We start from the raw sequence: 26,725 nt of genomic DNA, 5'->3' as shown, positions 1-26,725 counted from the left end.
TCCTAACCTCTAATGCTTCTGCTTATGCTGTCACTCTGTCTTCTTCGCTGGGCTCCTCCGATCACAACCTCATAGCTTTTGCAGTCATTTAATGCATGGACTTAACTATTCGCCTCAAGAAGGAAATCTTACTATTGCTAAAAGGTAGATATAATTTTGAAATACACACACACACACACACACACACACACACACACACACACACACACACACACACACACACACACACACACACACACACACACACACACACACACACACACACACACACACACACACACACACACACACACACATAAATACAAATGAGAGTATGTGTTCATAACTTTTTTTCTTACATTTTTACTTTAAAGAAAATGCAGTTGGGTAAAGAGCGCTCTCTCTTTATTATTATTATTATTATTATTATTGCTGCTGTGTTGTTGTTGTTGTTGTTGTTGCTGCTGCTGCTGTTGTTTTTATTTCCTTCTTTCTTTCTTTCTTTTCCCTCACAGGCCACCCTGAGCAGCAGTCCGTCAAAGGCAGCTGAGGAACTCGCTATCCCGCCCATTCTGTATGGCCGCAGACTACGCCGTCCCTTCTCAAAGCCATGGTGGAGATACATATAATATTTCACAGGTTGTGAGGAGTTACTGCGACCTTCAATAAAGCATCGAGGCATGGAGGATGTACTGTGCACAGCTTGCTTCAGGTATTTGACAGACATCCTTCAGGAAGGGAGAGCATTTGGCGCTTCACTCGCGGTCAACAGGTGATAAAAAAAGCTTACTGTACTCTGCTATCTGTCTTATCTTTTGTTAACCTTCACCACACAGTTCGTGGAGGGCGCTTTATTATTGTGCTTAATGGAGGTCACTCGTCCCGCTGGCCAGTACAGATCTTTAGTGAAAACATACACACGACTTCCCGTTTTGTTAATTTTGACAATATATCCTCGGTTTGAAAAAAAAAAAAAAAAAAACAATAAAACCACGTGTGTTTATTTGGATGTTTCATAGAACACCGCAGCTGGACCTCCATGTAACATGTTGCACTCCACCCTCCTCAGCGGTGAGTGGTCAAAGTACCGAAGACAATTTCCAGCGAGAAAGGTAGACAAGGGAGGTAACTTACGTTGTGGTTAGGTTGTTATTTTTTATTATATGTGGTGCTTCTTTACTTTATGATCATACGGATTTCTCACTGGAATAGAATTTCTTACTCAATCATAATGAGTGGTTGTATAATAGGAGAGAAGAGTCAGAAACCCATGTTCCCAGAAGGTTGCCGAGAGAAGCGCCGCCACTGACCAGGGGCTGCCTGCCTGCCCGCCTGCCGGGCACTGCCTGTCTGGCGCCTCACTGTTTCCGGTCAGGTGAAGCGAAACGATGTGTGTACGTTTGATATGTTGAGTTTTACATGATCAAGCATAGCAGGAGGACCAGGTATTTTTTAGCACAACAATGCGCAGGTCAACAGTCACGAACCTCTCCAGAAAAAAAAAAAAAAAAAAAAAATCACCTCATCTTGGTTGATTTTGCCGAGTCAGTTTGGTGAGCCGCGGTCCGCCCTTCTGCTGCGACATTACAGGCGTTCCGGGGAGCAGCACGCTGGCTGGCTGACATGCGACGCTCATGATAACAATCTTGTTCCTAGAGTGTTTATAATAACAATAACAATGATAATAATGATTGTAATAATAACAATAATAATAATAATAATGATAATAATAATAATAATAATAATAACAATAATAATAATGATAACAGTAATAATTACTATTATTATTACTAGTTACTTAATTCACTAAGTAGGTAATTGTATTTACTTTGTTTTTAAACAAGCAGCACCAATCAACTCGAAAGTAAAAGTTGTCTTACCCTACTGGTGGTGATCCCACTCCCTGTCTTGAGCAGGGAGTGCTACTCTTCTCTGATGCATAGGAACCACTACCTATCACAAGCTAGACTGATTTTCTTTATATATATATATATATATATATATATATATATATATATATATATATATATATATATATATATATATATATATATATATATATATATATATATATATATATATATATATATATATATATATATATATATATATATATAAATTGTACACACACACACACACACACACACACACACACACACACACACACACACACACACACACACACACACACACCTGCGCTACTGGCTTCAGGTGGGAAAAAAGCAAGCGTCGGCAACAATCCTTAACCTTTTCCTTTTTTGAATGTTGACCGGGCCCCGTTTACGAGGCGCTCTGTGAGGCCTGTAGCGTGCACGCGAGACAACAGACACTCTTAGCTTTCATCTGTTTAGGGGTGAATGTCCCAGGTGGCGGGAAGTGATGGATAGTGTAGTAGTAGTGAGGCCGAAGCTTGATACAGACAGTCACTCATGCATCCGGTAAGTTATGTAATCGTGGGTGGGAGACAAAGGAATGAAAGTCAGTCTTTGATGTCGCTGTTGGTTTGTAGTTTATGTTGCAGGATCGAGTGGTCCTGACAGGTTTTTTTTTTTTTTTAGCGGCATGAGAAGGGATATGCCTGAGGAGGAGCTGGATGCCGGCCAACAGCCAGGCGGTCCCGTGCAGCAGGTGATACGAGACGACGGGGCATCTTTACCACAGAGGGTGATGTAAATGTCAGGTGCATAAAAGGTTTTGTTTGTAAGATACCATTTTTAAAGCACATGACAGCCCCGCTTAGATAGACATTAGAAACAATTAATCGGATACAAAGTCAGATGTACAAAACATCAAATAACGTTGGAAGTGTAAATTTCTTTTATTATCACAATACAATAATCGTATAGCCAAAACCTAACAAACCCAGACAGCTACTGAAAATGCCGCCATAAATTGTGTTTAGGTGACGCAGCAATCTTCACCTCTTCACTTTACAAGGTCGAATGTCCTCAGTGTTTGGAAACGCTAAAGCTACAACAGATGTTATTGTCACGTCGCCCCCCCAACAACATCCTCTCTTTATGAATAAATGTTTTTTTTTATTGTTCGACCTTTCATAAGTAATTTCCTGAGAAGTACAGCGCAAACTTGCCTGGTCATCGTGATCCTGAGCCGCCTTGGTTCTCGCCTGTGTGTAGGTGGAAGGTGGCGGCAGCTGTTAGCAGTGCTTAGATCTCTGCTTTTATTTATTTGTTCTGTGTCAAGGAGACTGGTCGAGAGGAAAACACATACAAAGGAAAAAGGAAAAAAGCTCAACTTGCTGCTCCCAGAGAGTTAGAGTCAGAAGTTGACCAGTCTACTCCCACAGGTGTCTTGATACTTTTCTTTTAAAAGAAGTTCAAGTCGTAGGGAAGAAGAATAAAAAAAAAAAAAAACAGGATGTTGAAACGAGCGAGCTAAAAAAAAAAAAAAAGATTGTACTGAGGACGAGAAAGTCAATGCCTGTTAATCCAGTTTTAAGATTAGAGTTACGTTACACACTTTGTAACGGCTCTTCCTTGCCTGTCCCCCCTTCCCCACACCCACACGTGCCAGGAAAATCGCTTGCAGTAGCTGTGTCATAACAAAGGTATTCTTGACAAGCTCAGTGGAAGCTGTTGCCTAAATATCCGGATATGAGGATAACTGTTTTTACTACGGCGTGTGTTACAATGAATGTGACGCCACCATTGCTTGTGTAGACTGTCACCGAGACCGTGATTGGCAAAAAAAAAATATGGAAATGGTTGAAACAGATAACTGTTGTTATTGTTGTTGTTGTTGTTGTTGTTGTTGTTTTTGTTGTTGTTGTTGTTGTTGTTGTTGTTGTTGTTGTTGTTGTTGTTGTTGTTGTTGTTGTTGTTGTAGAAAGGGGAACACATCCTTTGCCACCTCCTTTTCCTAGCTTCTTGTAAATGCTCCCACTTACTTTACCCAAGTGCCATATCCCTGCAGACGTTTGCGACCATGGAATGCTGCATCGCTCTGTCTCCTGTCATTTGCAGCAGACGACAAGCCGTGAAACGTTCTCTCCTCGTTCTTACCATCCCGTCCATATACTTCTCTCTTGGTCTGCCTCTTGCTCTCTTACTTGGGATTCCTCCCGTTAAAGTCAAATTTTCCATTCTTCCTCTTCTCATAACATGTCCTTAATATCTCATCTGTCTTCCCACATTTATTAATAACTCTCTTCTGATATCCGTTCTTAGCAACCCCTCATCTGATATTCTCTCTGTCCAGGAAATTTTCAATAGCCTCTGTCAACACCACATTTCAAAAGCTTCCAACTTTTTCTCCATCTGTTTACTTATAGTCCATGTTTCTGATCCATATACTAATACAGACCAGATATATGTTTTTACTGGTCTTTTCCTCGTTCTTATTGATAAGTGTCTATTACTTAGCATATTTCTCATCTTCTGAAATGCCTTCTTCGCTTCACATATCCGTCTTCTGATTTCTATGTTACATCTACCATCCTCTGTGATATAACTTACCAGGTAGCAAAATTTTCTCACTTGCTTAATCAACCTATTATCTATTCTCACATTGCATCTGGGAACTTGTGTCTTCTTACTAATCACCATCACTTCCGTTTTGCCTATATTTATTGACAAACTTCTTCACTCGCCTCCTTCACTACTGTCAACATATTGTAATTTTTCTTGAGTGTCCGCTATTAACACTGTGTTGTCCGCGTACCTTAAATTGTTTATATTTTGTCCTCCAATATTAAGACCTTCCCGTCCTTCAATTGTTTTCATTATCATTTCACTGTACAGGGAGAACAGATCTGGGGAGAGCACACAACCCTGTCTTACTCCTTTTTTATATCCATCCAATCACTCTGCTCTGTTCCTATCCTTACTAGCGCTTTGTGATTCCAATATAAGTTGTGAATAATTCTTAGATCCTTTCCATCAGTTCCAATTCTATTCAACATGTCAAGCAAATCTTCGTGTTTGACTCTATCAGATACTTTATTTATAATCGATGAAAGCCTAATACATGTCTCTCTGCATCTCTATACTTCTCTCATTTAATATCCTTAATATGAATACAACATTAGTTTTTCCTTTTCCGTCCATAAAATCATATTGGTCTTTAGCTATTTCATTTCTTATCTTTGCTCTTATTGTCTTGTCTTGATTTATTTAGCTTGTCATAAAATTGGTATATTTCTTCGTTACTTTTCGCCGTTGGTGCGTAGACTTGTATAATATTTATATCAATAGGGTTTCCCTTCAATTTAACTCATAGTACTCGATCTGATATCACCCAATATTCAAGTAGGCAATTGGCAGTGTTCTTTACAAGCATTTCTTCCACACCTGTCACTGCTGTGTCTCCTCCTGAGTAAATAAAACATCCATCCTCTGTGTCCAGTTTGTTCGCTCCTGGCCACCTCACTTCACTCATTTTTAGAATAACTAATTTCATCTTTTTCATTTCCTGTTTCTCATTTTCAAACTTTCCAGATTGATGCAAAGTTCTTACATTCCATAAAGCAGATTTGATTTGTAAGTTTCTTTGGACAGTCACTTGTTGATGATATGGGATCACCTGTCCATCATGGTTATCCCTACCGAGCGAGACAGCTGTATCCATTTCTTGGCTACATCTCCCATTAACGCATGGTTTTTCTTGAATAATACACGATAAGGGCTCCAATCCTTTTCCACGGTTTGGTCCACGGCTCCTTATTGGTTATCAAGAGCATCCTTAGAAGAAAGGCATTTCCTTAGGGTTCCCCTTCCGCCACTCACGGGACGCGCCTGGTATGAGTTTACTTTCTCTACATCATTATTGCCATTTTTATCATTACCAGTCTCCGTGCGGTAATGAAACATGACCTGGGTGGCCACACGCTCCCCGGCAGGGCTGGAAGTACACCGATGCTTCCCTGCGTGCCTCGACTCGCCCACTGCTTACAGTTCCTTGCAATCCTTTTACACTTATTTTTGTTCAATATTCTCTTAAATAGTTCTGTAACATTGAATAGAATAAATGGATAAAAAGTTAATAGATAAAATAATTTTCCCCTCTCTTTCTCTCTCTCTCTCATGTACAATATTTATTTTACAGTGGCGAGGATGGCAACAAAGAGCAGCCGTGGCATTGAAAAGGTCAAAACACCTGCTGCAAGGGGCGCAACGAAGGACTGGGTTTTGTACTTCCCCCTCTGCACTGAGACTAGGCACGTCCCTCCTGCCCACCCTCGTTGCGTGATACTACACCACGTATGTCTGATGCAGGGATTAATTAGATGGGATGTTGTTGTTGTTGTTGTTGTTGTTGTTGTTTTAAGTGCTGGTCCTGCTGCTAATGCTGTTGTCATTGTATTTAGCTTATTAATGGTATTATTTGTCGAAGATTATTATTATTATTATTATTATTATTATTATTATTATTATTAGTAGTAGTAGTAGTAGTAGTAGTAGTAGTAGTAGTTGTAGTAGTAGTTGTAGTAGTAGTAGTAGTTGTAGTAGTAGTAGTAGTAGTAGAATTAGTAGTAGTGGTAGAGTAATAGTAATAGTGGTAGTCAAAACGTTATTATTATTATCATTATTAATATTATTATTATTATTATTATTATTATTATTATTATTATTATTATTATTATTATGATTATTATTATTATTATTATTATTATTATTATTATTATTATTATTATTATTGTTATTATTATTATTATTACCAGAAGTAGTAGTAACAACAGCAGCAGCAGCAGCAGTAGTGGTAGTAGAAGTAGAAGGATTGGGCGTAGTGGTACACGTGTATTGACTTTGGAAATATTACTTTTGTGAGGGCGTAGTGGCCTGAGTATCCTCTCTTTGTCAGTCCTGAGTCACGTTTTCTTTTCCACAGTGAAATAAATTTGTGTCATACATCAGAGTCTGAAAAAAAAGGGAATGAAGAAAACAAAGCAAAACAATCAAGTAAGACAGGAAAGGCGGCGGGGCAGGACGACAGCACGTGGGAGGCGTGGCGCGTCGTGTCCGAGTGACTCAGCCCAGCCATCGCCTTGGGTCTGCGCTTCAGCCCAGCCAATAGGTGAGGGTCGCACTACATTTCCTAGCAACACTCATCTCTACAGCACAGCCTGGACCCTTTGGTAACTCCCGGGAATATTTGCGTTGCGCAAGGCCTGGTGTGAGGTAGTTCCTGAAAGGCAGTAGACCAACTCGTACTGGAGTTCCCCACATAAAGACAAGCGGGTCGCCTGCTTGAGACACTCCAGTCTTGGCGCGACGCTCGTAGCACTTGGTCGCTCTGCGCTGCTGCTGCCGCTGCTGGTGCTGCTGCTCGGAACTTCTCGGTACTGGGTGAGTGTTGTGTTTATTTACTGGTGTGTGTGTGTGTGTGTGTGTGTGTATGTGTGTGTAATATACAATATATATATATATATATATATATATATATATATATATATATATATATATATATATATATATATATATATATATATATATATATATATATATATATATATATATATATATATATATATATATATATATATATATATATATATATATGCAGTAGACGTTTAGGCACCTGCCGAAACGATAACTACTCCCAGTGAGATCTAAAGGACTGGATCGGGAGTGCTATGAACTTATCATTAAACCCAGCTGTAACCTCACTGAACGTTTCTTTTTGTCTTACAAATACAAGGGGGCAATTACAGCCTGTCCTCTAAAGACAACTCCCTTCCTTCACACAAAACTACAAGCACCTAATTACACACATCCTTCACTCAAAATTCAAAATCATGGCGACTCCTACACCAGCCTCGGAGTCCCCATCTGGGGAGGGAACCTCAAATGTCCCCAGGTCGGACTGCTCTTCTGGTATCGACCCTAAGTGTCTTGACACCGCCCCTCAACTTTTTCTTCATTAATTTCTGCAACATTTGCGGTCTTAGATCTAATTTTCAATCTGTAGGACATCATTTCTCCTCTAATAAACCTCATCTTCTTTTCCTCACTAAAACACAGGTGTCTGAGGCAACTGACAGTAGCCCCTTTTCTGTTCCCTCCTACTTTCTCTATCCTCATTTTCAATCCAAAGCTGGATGTTGCGTTTATGTGCGCAATGACTTAACCTGCTCTCGTGCCCACGCTCTTGAATCTTTTGAGTTTTCCACCATCTGGCTACGACTACAGAGTCTCACCTAACTCTGACTATAAGAAATTCTTTGACTACTTAACTTCCAAAGTGGGGCACATTCTGACTAAATTCCCATTTGCGGAGATCTCCATTCTTGGAGACTTCAATGTTCACCACCAGCTTTGGCTTCCCTCTCCCTTCACTGACCATCCCGGTGAACTAGCCTTCAACTTTGCTATCCTCCATGACCTAAAGCAATTGGTGCAACACCCTACTCGTATTCTTGACCGTCTTGGAGATACGCCTAACATTCTTGACCTTTTCCTAACCTCTAATCCTTCTACTTATGCTGTTATCCTCTCTTCTCCGTTGTGCTCCTCCGATCACAATCTCATATCTGTATCTTGTCCTATCGCTCCAATCCCTCCTCAGGATGCCCATAAGCGGAGGTGCCTCTGGCGTTTTGCCTCTGCTAGTTGGGGGTACTTGAGGAGATATTTTTCTGATTTTCCTTGGTATGACTACTGCTTCCGTAACAGAGACCCGTCTCTGTGTGCTGAGCGCATAACAGAGGTGATAGTGTCTGGCATGGAGGCGTACATCTCTCACTCTTTTTCTCGACCTGAACCTTCCAAACCTTGGTTTAACACAGCTTGTTCTCGTGCTATACATGATAGAGAGGTGGCCCACAAAAGGTACTTGAGCCTTCCATCACCAGAGTCTCATGCACTTTATATTTAAGCCTGGAACCATGCCAAGTCTGTTCCTCAACTAGCCAAAAACTCCTTCATTAATAGAAAGTGTCAAAATCTTTCAAGATTTAACTCCCCTCGCGACTTCTGGCATCTAGCCAAAAACATCTCCAATAACTTTGCTTCTTCTTTCCCTCTTTTATTTCAACCAGATGGCACCACTGCTATCACATCTATCTCTAAAGCTGAACTCTTCACTCAGACCTTTGGTAAAAACTCTACCTTGGACGATTCAGGGCTCGTTCCTCCCTTTCCTCCACTCTCTGACTACTTCTTCGCAATGATGTTTTCCATGCCCTCGCTGGCCTAAACCCTCGGAAGGCTTATGGACCTGATGGGGTCCCTCCTATTGTTCTCCGAAACTGCGCCTCCGTGCTTGCACCTTGCCTAGTCAAACTCTTTCAACTTTGTCTGTCAACATCTACCTTTCCTTCTTGCTGGAAGTTTGCTTACATTCAGCTTGTTCCTAAAAAAGGGTGATCGTTCTAATCCCTCAAACTACCGTCTTATTGCTTTAATTTCTTGCCTCTCTAAAGTTTTTAAATGTATCCTCGACAGGAAGATTCTTAAACATTTATCACTTCACAACCTTCTATCTGATCGCCGGTATGGGTTCCGTCAAGGCCGCTCTACAGGTGATCTTCTGGCTTTCCTTACTGAGTCTTGTTCATCCTCTTTTAGAGATTTTGGTGAAACTTTTGCTGTTGCCTTAGACATATCAAAAGCTTTTGATAGAGTCTGTCACAAAGCTTTGATTTCCAAACTATGGCTTCTATCCTTCTCTCTGTAACTTCATCTCAAGTTTCCTTTCTGATCGTTCAATTGCTGCTGTGGTAGAAGGTCACTGTTCTAAATCTATTAGCAGTGGTGTTCCTCGGGGTTCTGTCCTGTCACCGACTCTCTTCCTATTATTCATCAATGATCTTTTAAACCAAAGTTTTTGTTTTATCCACTCCTACGCTGATGATAAGACCCTGCACTTTTCCACCTTTTTTCGTACACGTCCAACTCTTCAGGAAGTAAACAGTTCACGCAGGAAAGCCACAGAACGCCTGACTTCTGATCTCTCTAAAATTTCTGATTGGGGTAGAGCAAACTTGGTATTGTTCAATGCCCCAAAAATTAAATTCCTTCATCTATCAACTCGACACAACCTTCCAGACAACTATCTCCTCTTCTTCAGTGACACTCAACTGTCCCCCTCTTCTACACTGAACATCCTCGGTTTGTGCTTTTCTTATAATCTAAACTAGAAACTTCACATCTCATCTCTAGCTAAAACAGCTTTTATGAAGTTAGGTGTGCTGAGACGTCTCCGCCATTTTTTCTCACCCACCACAGCTGCTAACTCCGTACACGGGTCTTATTCGTCCACATACTCGTATGGAATATACTTCACATGTCTGTAGGAGGGACACCGGCCAAGGGCAACAAAAATCTAATAAAATAAAAAATGCACACACACACACACACACACACACACACACACACACACACACACACACACACACACACACACACACACACACACACACACACACACACACACACACACACACACACACACACACACACACACACACACACACACACACACACATCGTTTGCAGATGAATTTGTTCCTTTTTTAGTGGCGTACATAATGCACTGGTTCCGTGAGTTGTCTCGCCTGTCACGGTCTCGTACATGGCAGGTTTTTACACGTCTTGGGAAATCCTCTGTGCTCTTTTTTTTTTTTTTTATATATTTTTTTATTTGTCGTCTGTCACTTTCACGGAGTGTTTTGGAAACACCCTGTATACCTGTACAGAATACTGGATGTATAAATGTTGTGCACTGTATCATAATGTGTTTGTATAACGTGGTAGTGTCGAATGGTCAATATAATATGATAAGGAAACAATGAAATTAAAAAAAGTAGATAAAAGTACAAGTTCTATGCATATGGTTGTGTTTGATACTGGTGGTCGACGATAAAATACATAAATGAATTGTTTGAATGGTGAATGAATACATTAAGTAAATGTGTCAGTTCTCAATTGATTCTGATACATTGCCCTCAAGAGTGTTCGTGAATGCAGATACTTGTGTTGTGTGGCGACAGAATATTGAAATATGGCATTATCATGATAACAAGCAGATTAAGAAGAAAAGAAAGAACTTATAGTAATTTTCCATCCATAAGTTTGGGTGGTGCGGAGTCCAGCCAGGCTCAGACGACGAGGCATCGGAATCACAACACAGCTCCACGCGTGCCTTCCCTTCCCCGGCGCCTTCACTCTTCAGTCGTCACCATGCAGACCTTCACGCTGGTCTCCTCCGTGGCGGTGCTGGTGGTGGTGCTGGTGCTGCCCTCCTCTCATGTAGTCCATGGTAAGGGAAAAGTTTACATTAGGCATCTCATTCTCAACATGCACAAGTGAATTTTAATTGCTTTAATTACATACTTAAACACAAATGGTAGAGATCAATTGAAGGAAAAAACTTGTGATGTTCTGTTATGGTGGTTTTGTTTCTAAACAGAAGGAAATAAATTTTACAGACATTGATATATGAGGACAAAGATCTATTGTAGATTATTTTTGTTTGCGCTCCACAGCCCGTGGTGTGAGGGTGGCCCGGCAGACCTCAGGCGCGCCGTCCGCCCTTTTCAGCGGAGGGACCGTTAAGTTTGGAGGGGGCAGACCTGCTTCTCAGCCTAGCGTGGTGAGTTGGCTCAAATTCACTTAGGCCTATGTCTAGATTTCATCTGGTGACTTGACCTGTCTCCTGCTGACTGCTAATGTAATCGTTGCTGGCATCAGCCAGTAATAAGATTAATTTCTTAAAGAATACTTTCCTTATAAAATCCTTTGCCTGCATTAATTTCTGTACACCTTGAGTCAGTGTCAAGTTGGATATATGTATTTTATCGTTATCACCAATGTTGATGAGGTGTTAAATTAATCAAAAGTAGATATTTACTTGTACATTCCTGTGGTATAACTCTGCAACTGTTTCCTTTGTTCTCCACCAGGGTGCTCTTATCAGCGGCTCATCGCTCAGTAATCGCAACGCGCCTCCGCCCATCGTGTTCGGTCCCCGCCCACAGCGGACTCGGTTCCCCACAACACGTCCGCGTCCCAACCCTTGGTTCTTTAGGCGCTTCTGATCACAATGTGTAGTCTTCATACTCTTTAATTTATTAAGAAAATCTGTGCAACTTGAATAATGATTTTCTTTTAAGTACCTGTTTTAACGAAATGATGTAGCATTTTGAATAATGATAATTTGTTGGTGACCAATAAATCTATGAAATGTATGAACTTGAGATGAACACTGCCTGAGTGACCATTCTGGACAGCAGGATGTGTAAGTAGGAAACAATGTGAGGACAGCTGGTCGGGGCTTTCCAGGTGTCTCGGTGTTGGCGGGAATGCAGATGGTTATGAGCTAGAAGGAAAAATATGTGTCAAGCTGTAAGGCTGAAAGGTTTTACTCTCAATTGCGACAAGTAAATGCATAGAAACTGAAAAAAAAGGGAAAAAATAGTAAACAAAAATAATTATCAGTATTTGTGCAGTAGTTTTAAGCAGAAAAAGGTAACAGTACTCACAATCCATTGAATATCCACTGAGAACTACACGACCGACACACGGTATGCAGTGTGGCGAAAGCGAGGATGTTGGCTTTGTTGTATATGGTGAGCCTCGTGTGTCATTGCGGGGAGTAATTATTCCGGGACAGCGCGTACTCCAACGTTTGTCTCACCTCGATCTTCTTTAATAGTCTCTGGTGGAAGTTATTCAGGTTTTCAAGGATGTTTTCATGATTCTAGTGCTAGTCTAACAAGAATTCTGCACTATTAATGGGAAAAAATATCCGTGAGAGCCCGACTATCTCTGTGGTTATGGATGACAGTCCTTATAAGAACCCAAAGAGCTCCAAAGCGTCCGGCGCACACGAGTACCTGTGATGACTCAACTCCAAGACCACGCGTGCTTCCTGACCTTCAATGCCGCCATAACCAGAAATAATAACATAAGAACATACGGGAAGTTGCAAGAAGCCATGAAGTACACACGCGGCAGTTCCTGCATGAAACATACTTTCCTATTTCCACCTATCATCCTCATCCATGAATTTATCTAATCTTCCTTTAATTCTCCTTAATGACTCAGTACTAACAACTTGATCACTGATTCTTTTACATTCATCTACCACTCTATTTGAGATCGTGGCATGGGGTCTTGCCTCATTAGTGTGAATCATAAAGAAGTACCCAAGTGGTGGAAGGGCACCCACCTGCCACACACTCGAGATTTAGTGTTACTCTCTGCCACCTACTGTTACATTGACCGGCAGCTGAAATACGAACAATTGTCACCTCACCTGGCGGCCATTTTTGACTCACCACAAGGATCAGGTGTACTACTGTATATCCTGCTCAGGTGGGACTTTCCCGCGCTAATTTATTGTAGTCTGAATTCCAAAGGCGCACCTTCCTTTCCACTTACGTGTTGTCGTCTTCGTCGTCATCGTGTTCGTCGTTGTTGTTGTTTGTGGTGGTGGTGGTGATGGTGGTGGCGGTGGTAATGGTTCCTGGGGCTGGTGACCTTTCGGAGAATTCAGAATTTTTCGGAAATGAGTCCTTCTCCCCACCAAGTTGGGCAATTGGTTCCTGCCTGAATTAAAGACTTAGATACACACACCAACCCACGCTCCGACATCCCACCCACCCACATACGCACGCACGCACACACACACACACACACACACACACACACACACACACACACACACACACACACACACACACACACACACGCAAAGAGCATGAAATCTTGCACTCTAACTTCTATTACTAAATTTTTTCGCTTAACTACCACCCCACCACCAGTGCACACTAAATGTATAAGTTTTGAGGACTCGATAATAAATGCAGGAAACAAATGATAGCAGAACAATGGAGGATTGAAAAGAGTGCAGCAGAGATACTAAAGTAATCAGCGTTCCAGGAAATTGCTAACTCTGATGCATGTTTATTCCGGGTTTGAAAGGTGCGCTAAGAGAGTGACTGGAATATTGAATTAGGTGTTTGATGAGCTGGGAGATCGAGGCCTTTCCTTAATGTTTTGGTCTGACGGCGGATAAATTTTAGTTTGGTTTTGTTAGAGGAACGAGTACGGTAATGATGTGTGACTGTATGATGGCTGCTAGCAGGATGAATGTAGCTTTATATGGTAAGGAAATACTGACTTACGAGTATCATCCACTGAGGGGTTATCTTAATGGAAAGGCTATTCATCACTACTGTTTTTGTTGTTGCTGCTGTTTGAAATGTACTGCACAAGCTACAAATATTGCATAAGTAAGGCTTTCTAGTTTTCTCCCGCTGCCCATCGTGACAATGGCAGCATGCAGTAGCGGGTGCCTCGTAAGGCCTGCCGCACATCAAGCATCTCTTTTTAGTGTTGTAATGGTTATTTATTTATTTATTTATCTATTTATTTATTTTATCTATTTATTTATGTGCTCGCTTATTTTTAGTTGATTCTAGTGACCTCGTTTGTATCTTAAGACGAAGACTTTTCTTCAGTGCTCCCACCTGATGCCGTGTTTGTAAGTTACCAATCAAATTTCTGGATTACAACAGTAATAGAAAATAGTAATTTGGTATTTATAACCTGTAATAAATTCCGTGATTAAAGGTGCACAATTTCCATGTATTTTGACGTGATAAGACACAGTTACATTAAAAACTGTCGGAAATGCCTCTTGTCGGTCCTGCCATCCCTCCCTCCTACAAACCTTCCTTCCAGCAAACCTGAGGACTTGGCAGGGACACAGCTTTATGAGGCTTTAAAGTTTGGCTACAGTTGGCTTTGAATATCCCTTCCCTCTTTGTTATGCGGCCAAAACTGAAGCATGACTTGCACGACAGTTAGCGTGACCTTGTCGGGGTCCGGGGAAGCAAAACGAATAATTTACGACCATTATTCTTGACGCATCAAACACACACAAAAAATGTACTTTTATCCATTACCATACATTGATCAATCTAGTGAACAAATTACATTTCTTCTATACATTCTGATTCTCCCCGGAATGACTGTTGCTTCAGTGCCTGTGGTGCATCTCTCTGCACGGAGCGCATACCGGAGGTGGTCGTCCTTGGCATGGACAGCTTACATTCACTTTCTCTAATACAAAAGTTCGTAAACCTTGGCTAGCTACAGCTTGTTGTCGTGTTATTCAGGGTAAAGAGGCGGCTCACAGAGTACTTCAGTCCTCCATCGACTGAATATATAATGATCACACTGCTATTAGGCTCGTCATGGAAATGCAGATAGTGTTACTGCGCAGCGGCGCCGAGGCAGGAACCACATTGGTTCAAGACCTCATATATATCTGAACAATAGTGTGAATGTCATTATGAACGACTTATCTTATCTTATTTATATGTTTGTTTAATTAATTAATTAATTAATTAATTAACTTATTTTTGTTAAAAGATTAAACGTGAAAAGATGTAAACCTAGTATAGTCTCCCAGCTAATCTAGTGTTTTCTCTTACAGATTCATATTCCTTGGGTTGACTTAAATATATCTTGCCGAGGTACTCTTCATAGTTTTTTTTTTTTTTTTTTTTTTATATCATCCGAACGTGCAGCCTACAGCCGTAGATGAAAAAATAGGTATCCATACTATAGGTACAGAAAAAAAGTTGAGCTGAGCTACAAATGATTGCGCTGCAATAGCAACATCGCTACGCATTAGTGTTGATTTAACGCTTTAAGACAATCTATTCCAGATCATAGAAAGTATTTTGTTTGACTGAGCAACGTTTCACGTTTGTCGTGTGGACGCCTTTTTCTTTACACCCTTGATGACTTTTCGTCCTCTACAAATCTGTGGCGATTAAACCTCTATGTATCGTTCAAGTACCGAGTAGCTTCGAGGCAGGAAACCGAAGCCATCCGACTCACTCTAGCTACAGTGGTGTCTAGCTAGCCGTGTCTTGTTGAGTGCTGTCGTGAGTTTGATCTCGGTTTGTTTTATTTGTGGTCACAGTGAAAGAAGACAAACAAATGAATTCCTGCCTGTTGCCTGTTCCAGCGCCCCAGCAGCCTGTGTGGAGACGAGGTAATGAGTGAACACGTGGGCGTTTATTTCTTGTGCATAGTGAAAGATCTGGCTGGTCGCCAGCTATTATGGCGCTGCATGGCTGGGGAAACACAGAGTTGCCACATCATATGAAACATCATTTCATTTTGTCTTATGAGGCTGTATCATTATTGATCCCTTCAATCATATCAAGTGAAGCGAATGTTCTTCGAAATGAAAAAAAAATAAAACTTGGAGACTTGGTAATTGGCAGGAATGGTGTTTACGATGATGGTGATGGCGGCGCACTGGCTGTTGCCTGCGCCTGTCTGCCTTGTAATACATGTAGTACCTCTGACCAGGATCCACATTGCTTGGCTGTCAGAACATGTCCCGAGTTATGAAAAGAGTTTTAGTATTTTTTATATATAACTGGTAGTCGGGGGATCCCCACATACCGGTACGTCAGCAGACTGTATTCCTCCTCCCCGGTGCTGCGCAAATTACTCCCCACATCAGTACATAGACGTGCGTGCCAGTAATCATTAATGTATCTTTATATTTCTGTTGACTGTACATGGAGGTGAGTGTCATTCCAAGGCGTGCTTAATGTCGTTCGCTGCAATTATACTTTATAATTATAAAGCCGTACAGCAACTTAAAAAATCCTTCACTGCAGCCAGTTGTAGCTATTTGATGTGGGATGCTTCCATAATTTCATGATTAAATTGTATGTTAAAAGAGGGAGATTAGTGTTGGGAATAAATAAAGAAAAAGAGCAACATGAGTGATGGAACAAAGAATGTACGACACCAAGCTCATCTTTGAGGGGCACAGTTTTAGTTTTATTTTATTTATTTATTTATTTATTTTTTCAAGATTGCTACTTGAAAGTGGCGTGGTCCATTTTTTTTTTAAGAGAAAGGGTGGGTGAAGTAGAGGAGAGGAGATAGAAGGAGGCAAAGATGGGGTGAAAAGAATGGGGTGAAGGATAGTGGGAGAAGAAAGTGTGTGGGCTTTACCACACTGCTAATTTTATCAATCTAAGTTTGATAGATCGATCGATCTCAGTCTCAGTATATCGATCTCTGATGGCGTGCCATTAAGGAGGTTACTTACTTCAGAAAAAAAGTGGAAGATATTCATAAGACGAGATATAATAGTATGTAACAAAATGTGATAGAACAAAAAAAATTTCTATCAACCATATGATACAGGAAAAGAAAAGAAAAAGTAAAAGGAATAAGATCCACGCCACGTGTAGCCGCAGGTTTGTGGCTTTCAAAGGTCTGCTTGTCGCCACAAAGCTTGGATTCTTTGTTATTTCTGTACACCTGACGTTATTTCTACGTCTTTGATTTAGCTTCGTTCTAGCATCTATGTTGTTTTTTCCCTGCATATAATGAGTATTGTTTATATTAATATTCTGCTTTCAATTAATGCCCCATATTCTTCTCTAACTTGATTAATTAATCCCCATGTTTAATACTGATAAACTATAGATTTTTATACATAATTATAAAACTCGCCTTTCTGTCATGGATGGTTATAATTGTCAGAGAAGAATCTATGACTTTACAAATTGATTTCTGTCTCCTGCTGATGCATAGCTATAGGGTGACGCTGATGCATAGCTATAGGGTGACGCTGATGCATAGCTATAGGGTGACGCTGATGCATAGCTATAGGGTGACGCTGATGCATAGCTATAGAGTGACGCTGATGCATAACTATAGAGTGACGCTGATGCATAGCTATAGGGTGACACTGATGCATAGCTATAGAGTGACGCTGATGCATAGCTAGAGAGTGAAAGGTGTGTGAAGAAAGTTATTTCCTGAGAGATTCCTTTGTGGTGGATGTGTCAGACACTCAAGGACTATTGAACACACACACACACACACACACACACACACACACACACACACACACACAGGAAAAAAGCAATTTCTAGTGTCTCGTCAAAAATGGTTAAGTTCACCCTAGAGAAATTGGTAAAAGAAAACATTAATAGTTAATGCAGAGACCATACTAATTTTGCAATGCCTTGATTTTTCTTTTTATTTAACTTTAATTGCATCATGAGGTGAAATCAGGGTTAGATATGGCTGATATATTTATGGATACATGTTTTAGAACTACAGCACAACAAATACCTGCTGTACTTCTTTGACAGACCTGATAGCGGCGTTAATTATCTATTTTACACCCATACACTAATTCATCTGCTATGTGCTATAAGTTTAGTGTAACCAAAAAACTCTGACACCTTATTCAGTCAGTTGTCGTCCTGCCAATACCCATCAAATGCAACCTATTAACTTTTTAGGTTTTGTCTTAGGCTTGTGTCCTCGCTCTCATCTATACTCCTTGTGCTTGGACTAATGTCTCAGCCTTCTGTTCTATCTTGACTACTCAACTAGCCACATTTCCTACCCGAATCTTTACATACTTCTGCAGTATCGTCACTTCTTGGTTTGGTTTCTCATCCTAACGTGTTGATATTGACACCTCTTATGTAGATCAGGGACTAGCAAGTTACGGCAAAGTTTGACCCATGTGGTTTATCCTGTTCAGTTTTAGTATGCTTTGCTTTATTTTGTTTATTTTATTTCATTTTAAGTGATAGATATTGGAGGGTCTCTCAGGGATGAATCTGTATGAAAGAAGAAGAAAAAAAACTGATTTATTCTTTTATAATTGGATTTATTTTTTGAAGCTCCATTATGGGAAAAAGAAAATCAAAGGCGAGACTATGCTATAGTATTATTGCCGAATGAGTTTATTTTTATGGTCTTATTGAAAATTTATTAGTGGAAAAAATGACACTGTATTTCACCATTAGTGCATATATTTTTATGGCGTCATTCATTGCGTTATTCATGGAGTAATTCTTTGTGTTTACGTTGAAAGAAAAAAGGAGAAAATGTGTTAAGTTGTAATATAGTTTCCTGTGAAAATCTCATGGATAACAGAGGCTCTGGCTGGGACGAATTAATGTGTGAATATTTAACTTTCGTCATGGATAGTTTTTGTAAATACTGATCTTTTGCTTGATGGTTTAGACTTGTTTGTTTATCCTCCATTGACTGGGACGCGTTACAAGTCACCACTACATCAGCAGGAGAGTCACTGGAAGCAAAAATTCACAAATGAAATTCACATATCACTTCAGATGACGATACACATTGACCACCCTCCTTGCGTGTGTCGGTCAGTCTACAGGCAGCGCGAAGTGTCCCATGTGTTTACCAGCATTGTAAGTCATCAGTAATTTGGAAGACATCCGTGCGTTATCGTCAGTGTCCCGGATTAAGTTTGTCATAATATGCATCGGGAGGTTTCAGTTTGTTTTTATCATACCCAGGTGCATCACTTGATTCAATTGAAGCTGAATAAGTGCGCGGCAATGTCCACGTCATCCACGCGCCATTGTGAAGTGCACCATTCAGCGATTGACAGGTGCCTCAGTGATAGGCATGGTGGTGAAAATGACTGGTGCAACATGGTGCAACACTTAGCCCGTCTTTCGGTATGTGACTTCTTGGCAGATGGTGATGCTCGCTTGTCTGTGTGTGTGTGTGTGTGTGTGTGTGTGTGTGTGTGTGTCAGGTCTGAACCAAAATCCGTGGGATGGGGAGAAGTCGCCACGCGACTCCAGCAATGCCAGTAGAGGAAGGCTTGGGTTGCCTGGCGAGGCTGCCCAGGGCTGGTGGTGAAATGAGAGTTACTATTTGTAAATTCCTTCATAATTAATAATAATTGTTCGTTATGCAGATATTTCTTTCTTTCTTTATTTTCAGTGTTTATATCAAGGGTATGATAATTTATGAGATTTTTTAAGGACTATTCGTAATTCACCGATAGAAAAATAGAAACGTTTACGCCAATGATTCGTGCGCCGCACAGGCTGGCGGGGGGATGTGTTAGAGGGTGCTTGGGTAGGAGGGATTGAGAAGGACGTCTCCTACTCCTGCTGGTGTAGCAGAGGGAGGGCTGTGTAGGTCAAGCAGAAAGGCCCGGTATGGGATGTGTATCAGCCCCTCGTCCCCTACTTTTGTTACTGCAGCAATCTCGTTCTCTCGTGCCTCGCATTTATGTCTGATTGAAAAATTCTTAAGTTTTTAAAGAAAAATTGTCACAGTGCGAGGTAGCCTGGTGTTGAGTGTTTCGATGGTTAGGCAATCATCTCCTTTATTTAACATTAGAAAAAAAAAGATAATCAGTCGAGCCGGAGTTTAATTTTCTTTGGATTACTTTTCACGTTGCTTCTTATGCAAGAGTTCTCCAATTTAATCAGGTGAGTGTGGGCGGGTGGACTGGGACGCCGGGCTGGATCATTTGCATGTTGTGGTCACCTGTGCGAGCGTCGTGCATGCCTTCCTTGCCTCTGGGAACTGGTGCCTCTTATAGCGAGACAAAATAGATGGAATGGTTCTTACCGAAAGGAACTTTGGCACTGATATTTTATATTGTTGTGTTTTACTTTCTATTTTTTACATTTTCTTACTTCTGTTGCCGTTGTTGAACAAAAGTCTTCACAAAGACAACGTGTGGCGCGGCTGCTCCTATGAGACTGGTTTGCCGCTGCATGCATGAGTCATGGTGTTTGGATCAAACTGAGTGCTGTAACTCCTTGCTTGAAAAACTTTTCTGCGTTAAGTATTATAGTTTTTGTCTAGTACTAAGGCAACTTTTACAAGACTTTTAAAATATTGTATATTCTTTTTGCTACTACTACTACTGCTGGGGTAAGACTGAGGTCTGCGGTGACCGATGTAAAGCCAAGCTCTTTCCCTCTCGACATGGTGCTGCCTTGTCACTGTGAGGAGGAGCTTTATTGTTCCAGTGAAGCAACGGACACATAACAATTACTTTTATTTCCAGCCGTTGCACTGTTCTTAATTTTCCCCGTGTTGCTGCTGATGTTCTCGGGGAGTATTTCCTTGCTGTGTTATGAGGAGGCCGAGCCTGACGGTGCCTCTTACTGGCACCCGGGGGGAGGTGAGGCGGTGCTCCCCGCGAGCTGCAGGGAACCTCTCTTGTGTCTGGGAGGAAAAGAGGCGTGAGGGAGTCTTCCGCGGCATCTCCCGGAGTTGTGGAGGCTGCAGTTTACTCTGTTCAGGGCTCATTCAGAGGAAAAGGATGGGAAGAGGTTCACTTGAAGCAACTAGACGTGAAGTGCGTATGCCCCGCTCGTGAGAAGGTTTCACTGCCCACGCAGGAGCCATGACGACTCTCCCCGAGCCACCAGGCAGTCCAGCCCTCCTGGCCATCCTGGATCACACACCCACCGCCTTACTTGCCTGCCGCCCCATGTCTCCCGGTCACGCCCCTCCCTGCATGCCCCTTCATCCCACTTGCTTTTCTTAACCATCTCCTGAGTATCGCCCAGCTGGCGCCCCTTTCCTAGTCAACCCCTGGCCACTTTTCTGATGTCCCCTCCCATCCCCCTTCCCACCCGTGGCCAGGCACGAGCACCACCGCGGCGCACATCCACCTCTCTCAGAGCAGCCATACACTAGTGTCCCCATCTTGAAATTAACAGTGAGGCCGTTTACATAACATTAAGCGCTATCCTGGAGCATTAAGAGCATGCTAGACAAATGACATTAGCATTTTAAACTCGTGGTTATCCCGCGCCGGCACAACCTAGGTACAGAAACTTTACAGCTCGGGGGGAGATATGATAATGATTTTCCCGCTGTACCCCGGAACATTGTGTTTTAGGTGGCGTTTTCTTGGCCGCCTGGAACTCATTTCGAGGAGGCTCCGCTCGCGACAAATATCATCACTCGTCGCCGCGCTTAAGGTGAAGGTTCAGCGTTTGTGTTTAAGATAAGGAACAAATGCCTCGATTGATGAAAAAAAAAAAAAGAGAAAAGAAAAGAAAAGAAGCGGTGATATTTGATACGAATGTAATGTAGGAAGATGAAACAAAGCGAAAAGGTAAAGCACAATGACACATGAAAGAGGAAGATAAAAAAAAAAAAAAAGAGAGACAAATGTGCACATTGAATTTCACCATGTTCGGAGAGGTGGGGAGGGAGGGGGAGGGACCTGCTGGAAGAGGGAGAGTGGGAGAGGGAGGAAGAGGGAAACGGAGGAGAGGCAGGAAGGGAGCTGGGAGGAAAGGGAGAAGGCGGGAGAAGGCATGGATGGAGGAGAGAGAGGAGGAGAGAGAGAGGAAGAGGAGTAGAGTAAGAGGAGGAGGAGGAGGAGGAAGAGGAGGAGGAGGAGGAGGAGGAGGATAGGAGAGAGGAGGAGGAGGAAGAGCACCCCCACCAGACTTGCTCTTCCTTTTTCAGTTGTTGCGGTTGTGCGAGAGTAACGAGCAGCGTCCCGTTACTTACGACGCGACCCAAGTTACGAGGCGTGTTTACTTACGACTCACACTTACGATCCTTGGTAACTTACAGCGGCCCGTTATTAACACGAGATACCCGCCATGAAATTTCATCAACGTAAAAAAAAAAAAAAAAAGGAGTAAGGGAAAAAATAAAGATTAAAAAATGGTGGTGTGAGTGTAATGAACAGATAAATTCGGCTGTAAATATACATTTCTTACCCTCTACTTTATTTTGATGTGCCGGGACTCCCACCCCCCCGCCCCTACCCTTCCTTCACCACGCCTTCCCTCCTCCCCTTCCCTTTGACCATCATGTCCGCCTTTTCCTCCCTTATCCCTCCCTTCAGTAACCATCTCTTCTACTCCTCCGCCTCTTCCTTGTTGCCTCCCTTTTCCTCGTCAGGCCTCTCCCTTCCTTCACAGTCCTTCACTTCCTTCCTGACCTTTCTCTTCCGCCTGACCTGCTCCCTTCTTCCCGAGCTCTTCATCCTACGCTGACTGCCGCCACTCTCCTCCTCACACACTACCTCGTCATTCTTCCCCCTTTTTGATTAACTTTTCATGTCATTATGTTGTCGTTAGGGATTGTTGTGCAGCAAGTCGTGTGTGTGTGGAGGTGTGTGTCACTGGAGGGTGTGTGGTGCAAGTGTCGTGGACAAGTGGACGTGTGTAAAGGCTGTGTTTTCCTCGGTGTTGTCCTGCTGTGCTCACTCCACACGTCTGATTCATGGTCGGGCCAAAAGCATGCAGGTGTTTCAGATGCGCGACTAAATGTGCTGCAGTGCCGGAAAGGAAAGAGAGAGAGAGAGAGAGAGAGAGAGAGAGAGAGAGAGAGAGAGAGAGAGAGAGAGAGAGAGAGAGAGAGAGAGAGAGAGAGAGAGAGAGATTGATTTTGTGTAATTCATGATTAAATTTGCAAACAACTACGGCGGCGGGATGTTTACGGCTGCCCTGAAGAGCCATGCTGGACTTTGAGCGCCGGCCCGAGATGCTGCCGCGCCGTTCCTGATCTGAGGCATGAATAAACGAGTTAGCGAGTTAACAAATTATGAAGAAAACGCTTATTTACATTCGCAGTTAAAAATAACTTGGCTGAGATGCGGAAACAGTGCAAAAAGTGAGTGACATCAACATGCGAGTGATCACCGTGTGGCCGTCTCTCCGGCTCGGGGCGGGACGGGCAATACTGACGGGCACAGCGAGGCAGGAGAGTCAAAACAAAGAAGGTAGAAGGCGGGGAAATGTGTGTCATAAAAAGTGTCGGCCACTGCAGCTCCGCGCCAGACGACAATGGAGACTTCACACGTCTCTCAGTGTGGCCACACCCTCACGCCACACACAAAAGGATACTCGAGGTCGGACATTTAAAAATATGTATATAACTTTCAAAAACTTTTTAATTACCATCACATCTCAAGTTGCTAATGGCCGGCTATGAAAATATCTTTACTTCTCTTGGCAGCTGGCGAGTTTTAGCACGTCTGTATGTCTGTGTGTGTGTGTGTGTGTGTGTGTGTGTGTGTGTGTGTGTGTACCGTGCCGGCCAGACTGCCGCTCCTTGAAGGGTGTCCTCGCAATGCAGATCGGAGGAAGTTATTGGTTACTGGCACACCGGCACACGGCACGCCAGCCGCGCCGTGTGAGGGACATGAATGTGGCGCCCACACACAAAGAAACACTCGAAAAAGTGTGGCATTTTCTGTCCACTGTGACTCACACACACACACACACACACACACACGCACACACACACACACACACACACACTGTGTGTGTGTGTGTGTGTGTGTGTGTGTGTGTGTGTGTATGTGTGTATGTGCGCGCAGTTTTATGGGCCGCCTTGATGGGGCGGCGTGAAACAAGTGCGCGGCGCTGAGCGTCATCGAGGCAGTAGTGGCTCCGGAGTGGAGGTTATCCTGCTTTTACTCTCCCTTCGCCTTCCCACCTCGCTAGGAAAAAAAATCTTTGAACGTTGCAACTCTAAAATTACGACAAAAATATTCACATTAAGCTTCGCAGGAACTTTCATTAACATCGTAAATCGTGGACTAATCTAGTAACTGTACTTCACTTTGAAAATTTAATCTTCCGTTCGATTCCTTAGTATTCCTGGCAGGGTATGGAGCCTCATGCCACTGGAGCCTTACCAGGGCAGGGCCGCAAGGGAGGTGCTCGGTGTCGTGGGGTGATGGCGCGCTGGCACGCCGGACGCCACCGGGAAGAATGACTGCGGCTGAGGGAGTGAGGGCTCGTGACCGGCGGCGGCGAGGGAAGCGGCACTGTGAACCTGACGAGCAAGGGAATTAATTGTGTTGTTGCGTTGTGTTGCTTCAGTTAGTGGCTCTCTTCTCTCGCCCTCTGCCTGATGTTCTTCCGGTGACACGGTCTTTTGAAGTTAGAATAAGTTTTGTTGCGCTCTCTCTCTCTCTTTCTTTCTCTCTCTCTCTCTCTCTCTCTCTCTCTCTCTCTCTCTCTCTCTCTCTCTCTCTCTCTCTCTCTCTCTCTCATCTGAGCAAATCCCAGGATATTTCCTCTTTTTACCAGTTGCACATTACTTCCAAGTCCGCTCCCCCTACTCTTCATCCCTTCTTCTTTCCCTCCCTCCTCTCTCTCTCTCTCTCTCTCTCTCTCTCTCTCTCTCTCTCTCTCTCTCTCTCTCTCTCTCTCTCTCTCTCTCTCTCTCTAACCGAGATGTAGAGTGCCTAGCTATTCACGGTATCTGCAAATCATCACCATGCGGCAGCGGATATGGAAGTTTAAAAATAAAATTAATGCAGATATCCTCGGATGCGGAATGGAGTATTCGGTCTTGAGTTGATACGGAAAGATCAACTCGAAAGGAAGACGCGTAGATTTAAATAACTGAACTACGTAACATTTTGCAGACGACGTTATTATTATTATTATTTTTTTTTTTATCTTGTAAGTGTGACAAGGGGAGTTTTCTGACGCTGAGAGAGAAAGTTCTGAATTACGTATAGTGGTAAATGTATCAATAAATAGGATCCATGTTATGATTTGCTACTGGTCGAAAAGGCAGCGCCACGAACTGAGTAACTGAATAACTTGCCACTTCCTAAAAAGTCGAGGAAAGAATAATAAAAATGGCGATCAGTTCTGTTCAGGAAGTGTCTTGATGCTTCCCTTCTTAATGACAATATATAACATGTCTGATGCAGCGAGGCCTTCACTGTCATGCGCATGCTGTGTTTGCCTTCATCAGTTCCCCTCCCAGACTGAACATAAAACTCTCAAATCAAACGATATACGTAACTGCGTTGGTCTAGCGTTAGAAAGCGAAACAAAAATACACACAATATAGTACAAGACGGAACGCATTTGATAAACACAAGCATTTCGTGAGGCATTCTTATCCGTTGTGCTTGAAACGCAAGATTTATAGCCAGTCCGGTGCGTACCTACAGCCGTGGCGTGACCAGCGAATGTGACACGTAGGAAATAATTAAATCACTGGAGAGTGGAGAAGTAACTTATGAAAAATTCTAAGGTACATAAAAGATAGATAGATTGAGAGAGAGAGAGAGAGAGAGAGAGAGAGAGAGAGAGAGAGAGAGAGAGAGAGAGAGAGAGAGAGAGAGAGAGAGAGAGAGAGAGAGATTAAATACGCCTTAGCATAGTAAAGGGAAAACAAACACAAGGCCAGGACATGAAACCGGAAACCTTATGCTTATATAATATATATCTATTTATTTCTGTCCTCCATAACCTGTTGCCAAAAAGACTCCGGGCCACAAACTCTCGCCCTTTGTCACTGTATAGTCGTTGCGCTCTGTATGTGGCGGTGCTTTCCTTTCTCACGTGTTTGTCTTCCCCACCATGTTTTGTTTCTTGGCTCATTAGAAATCTGGCGTCGTCGAAATCCTCTCCAGTCGGGGCATGAGAGTGATAAGGACTGTAAAGGTGCAGTGCATCAAGAGGCGCCTTATCGTGGTGGTGTTCAGCAGTGGCGTGCCGCCTCGCGTCCTGATGTCAAGAATGGCACCCTTGAGCCGCGCCACTTGCAGGGCACCGGGAGGAAGGCGGACATCACAACTAGTCCATTTTAGGCAGAAAGAGGCGACATTTTCCAAGGCCTCTTGCAGCTGTTACTGAGCCGCTGTGTTCCCTGTGGGGCGCACCATCACGGCAAGCAGCGGTCGGCGTTCCGGCGTCCTCTTTGGCCAGGCGTGGTGTGCTGTGCAAGCCGCCGCCGCTGGTGTGCTCAGGAAAATAACGCAACGATGAGTGCACATTGCGTTGCGAGGCAAATGCCTAAGAATACCGCAAGAAGGAAATAGTAGCAGAGAAAGAGAAGTTGTAGGCGAGGGGAGATAAGGGACTGAGGAGAAAGAAGCATGTGGAGGAGTGGGGGTGACAGGCGTGGTGGCAGTAAGAGGCAGCGCGGCCCGCCACCCCCAGTATTATGCTGTGTTATTGGAGGCTCCTGTTTAGCATAGAAATGGCGACG

The 26,725-nt window shown here is 42.8% G+C and overlaps 2 protein-coding genes and 1 long non-coding RNA gene across 8 annotated transcripts in view; all 3 read left to right on the top strand.

Annotated features, from left to right (window-relative positions):
* Nucleotides 1-982, top strand: part of LOC135112308 (uncharacterized) — a 5,085-nt gene extending 4,103 nt beyond the window's left edge. For both annotated transcript variants that reach the window (XM_064026755.1, XM_064026679.1), the window contains exon 5: nt 495-982. In XM_064026755.1, the coding sequence (XP_063882825.1) occupies nt 495-529 (35 nt within the window). In that variant the 3' untranslated portion in view covers nt 530-982. The remainder of the gene's footprint in view (nt 1-494) is intronic.
* A 6,098-nt stretch (nt 983-7,080) lies between these two features.
* LOC135112261 (uncharacterized) lies at nt 7,081-12,123 on the top strand. Its single transcript, XM_064026560.1, has 4 exons — nt 7,081-7,283; nt 11,008-11,195; nt 11,422-11,528; nt 11,839-12,123. Exons 2-4 carry the CDS (start codon nt 11,117-11,119, stop codon nt 11,971-11,973), a joined length of 321 nt encoding a protein of 106 aa, XP_063882630.1. The 5' UTR covers nt 7,081-7,283; nt 11,008-11,116; the 3' UTR covers nt 11,974-12,123.
* A 3,644-nt stretch (nt 12,124-15,767) lies between these two features.
* The window catches only part of LOC135112189 (uncharacterized), a 158,041-nt gene continuing 147,083 nt past the window's right edge, over nt 15,768-26,725 (top strand). Inside the window, exon 1 of one of the 5 annotated variants that reach the window (XR_010274181.1) lies at nt 15,768-15,947. This is a non-coding gene — a long non-coding RNA (uncharacterized LOC135112189). The remainder of the gene's footprint in view (nt 15,948-26,725) is intronic. The other 4 variants (XR_010274199.1, XR_010274160.1, XR_010274113.1 and 1 more) reach the window with 4 other exon arrangements.

This window comes from Scylla paramamosain, chromosome 1 (assembly GCF_035594125.1).
Source record: "Scylla paramamosain isolate STU-SP2022 chromosome 1, ASM3559412v1, whole genome shotgun sequence".
Taxonomy (NCBI): Eukaryota; Metazoa; Arthropoda; class Malacostraca; order Decapoda; family Portunidae; genus Scylla; species Scylla paramamosain.
Note: the sequence above shows the minus strand (reverse complement) of the source record. Positions and strands in the feature narration are given on the sequence as shown.

Bases quoted from the DNA above. Each gene is read 5' to 3' on its own strand.
- LOC135112261 (XM_064026560.1), top strand. From the start codon at position 11,117: ATGCAGACCTTCACGCTGGTCTCCTCCGTGGCGGTGCTGGTGGTGGTG. The intron at 11,196-11,421 runs GTAAGGGAAAAG...TGCGCTCCACAG, and splicing joins CTCCTCTCATGTAGTCCATG to CCCGTGGTGTGAGGGTGGCC. The intron at 11,529-11,838 runs GTGAGTTGGCTC...GTTCTCCACCAG, and splicing joins CTGCTTCTCAGCCTAGCGTG to GGTGCTCTTATCAGCGGCTC.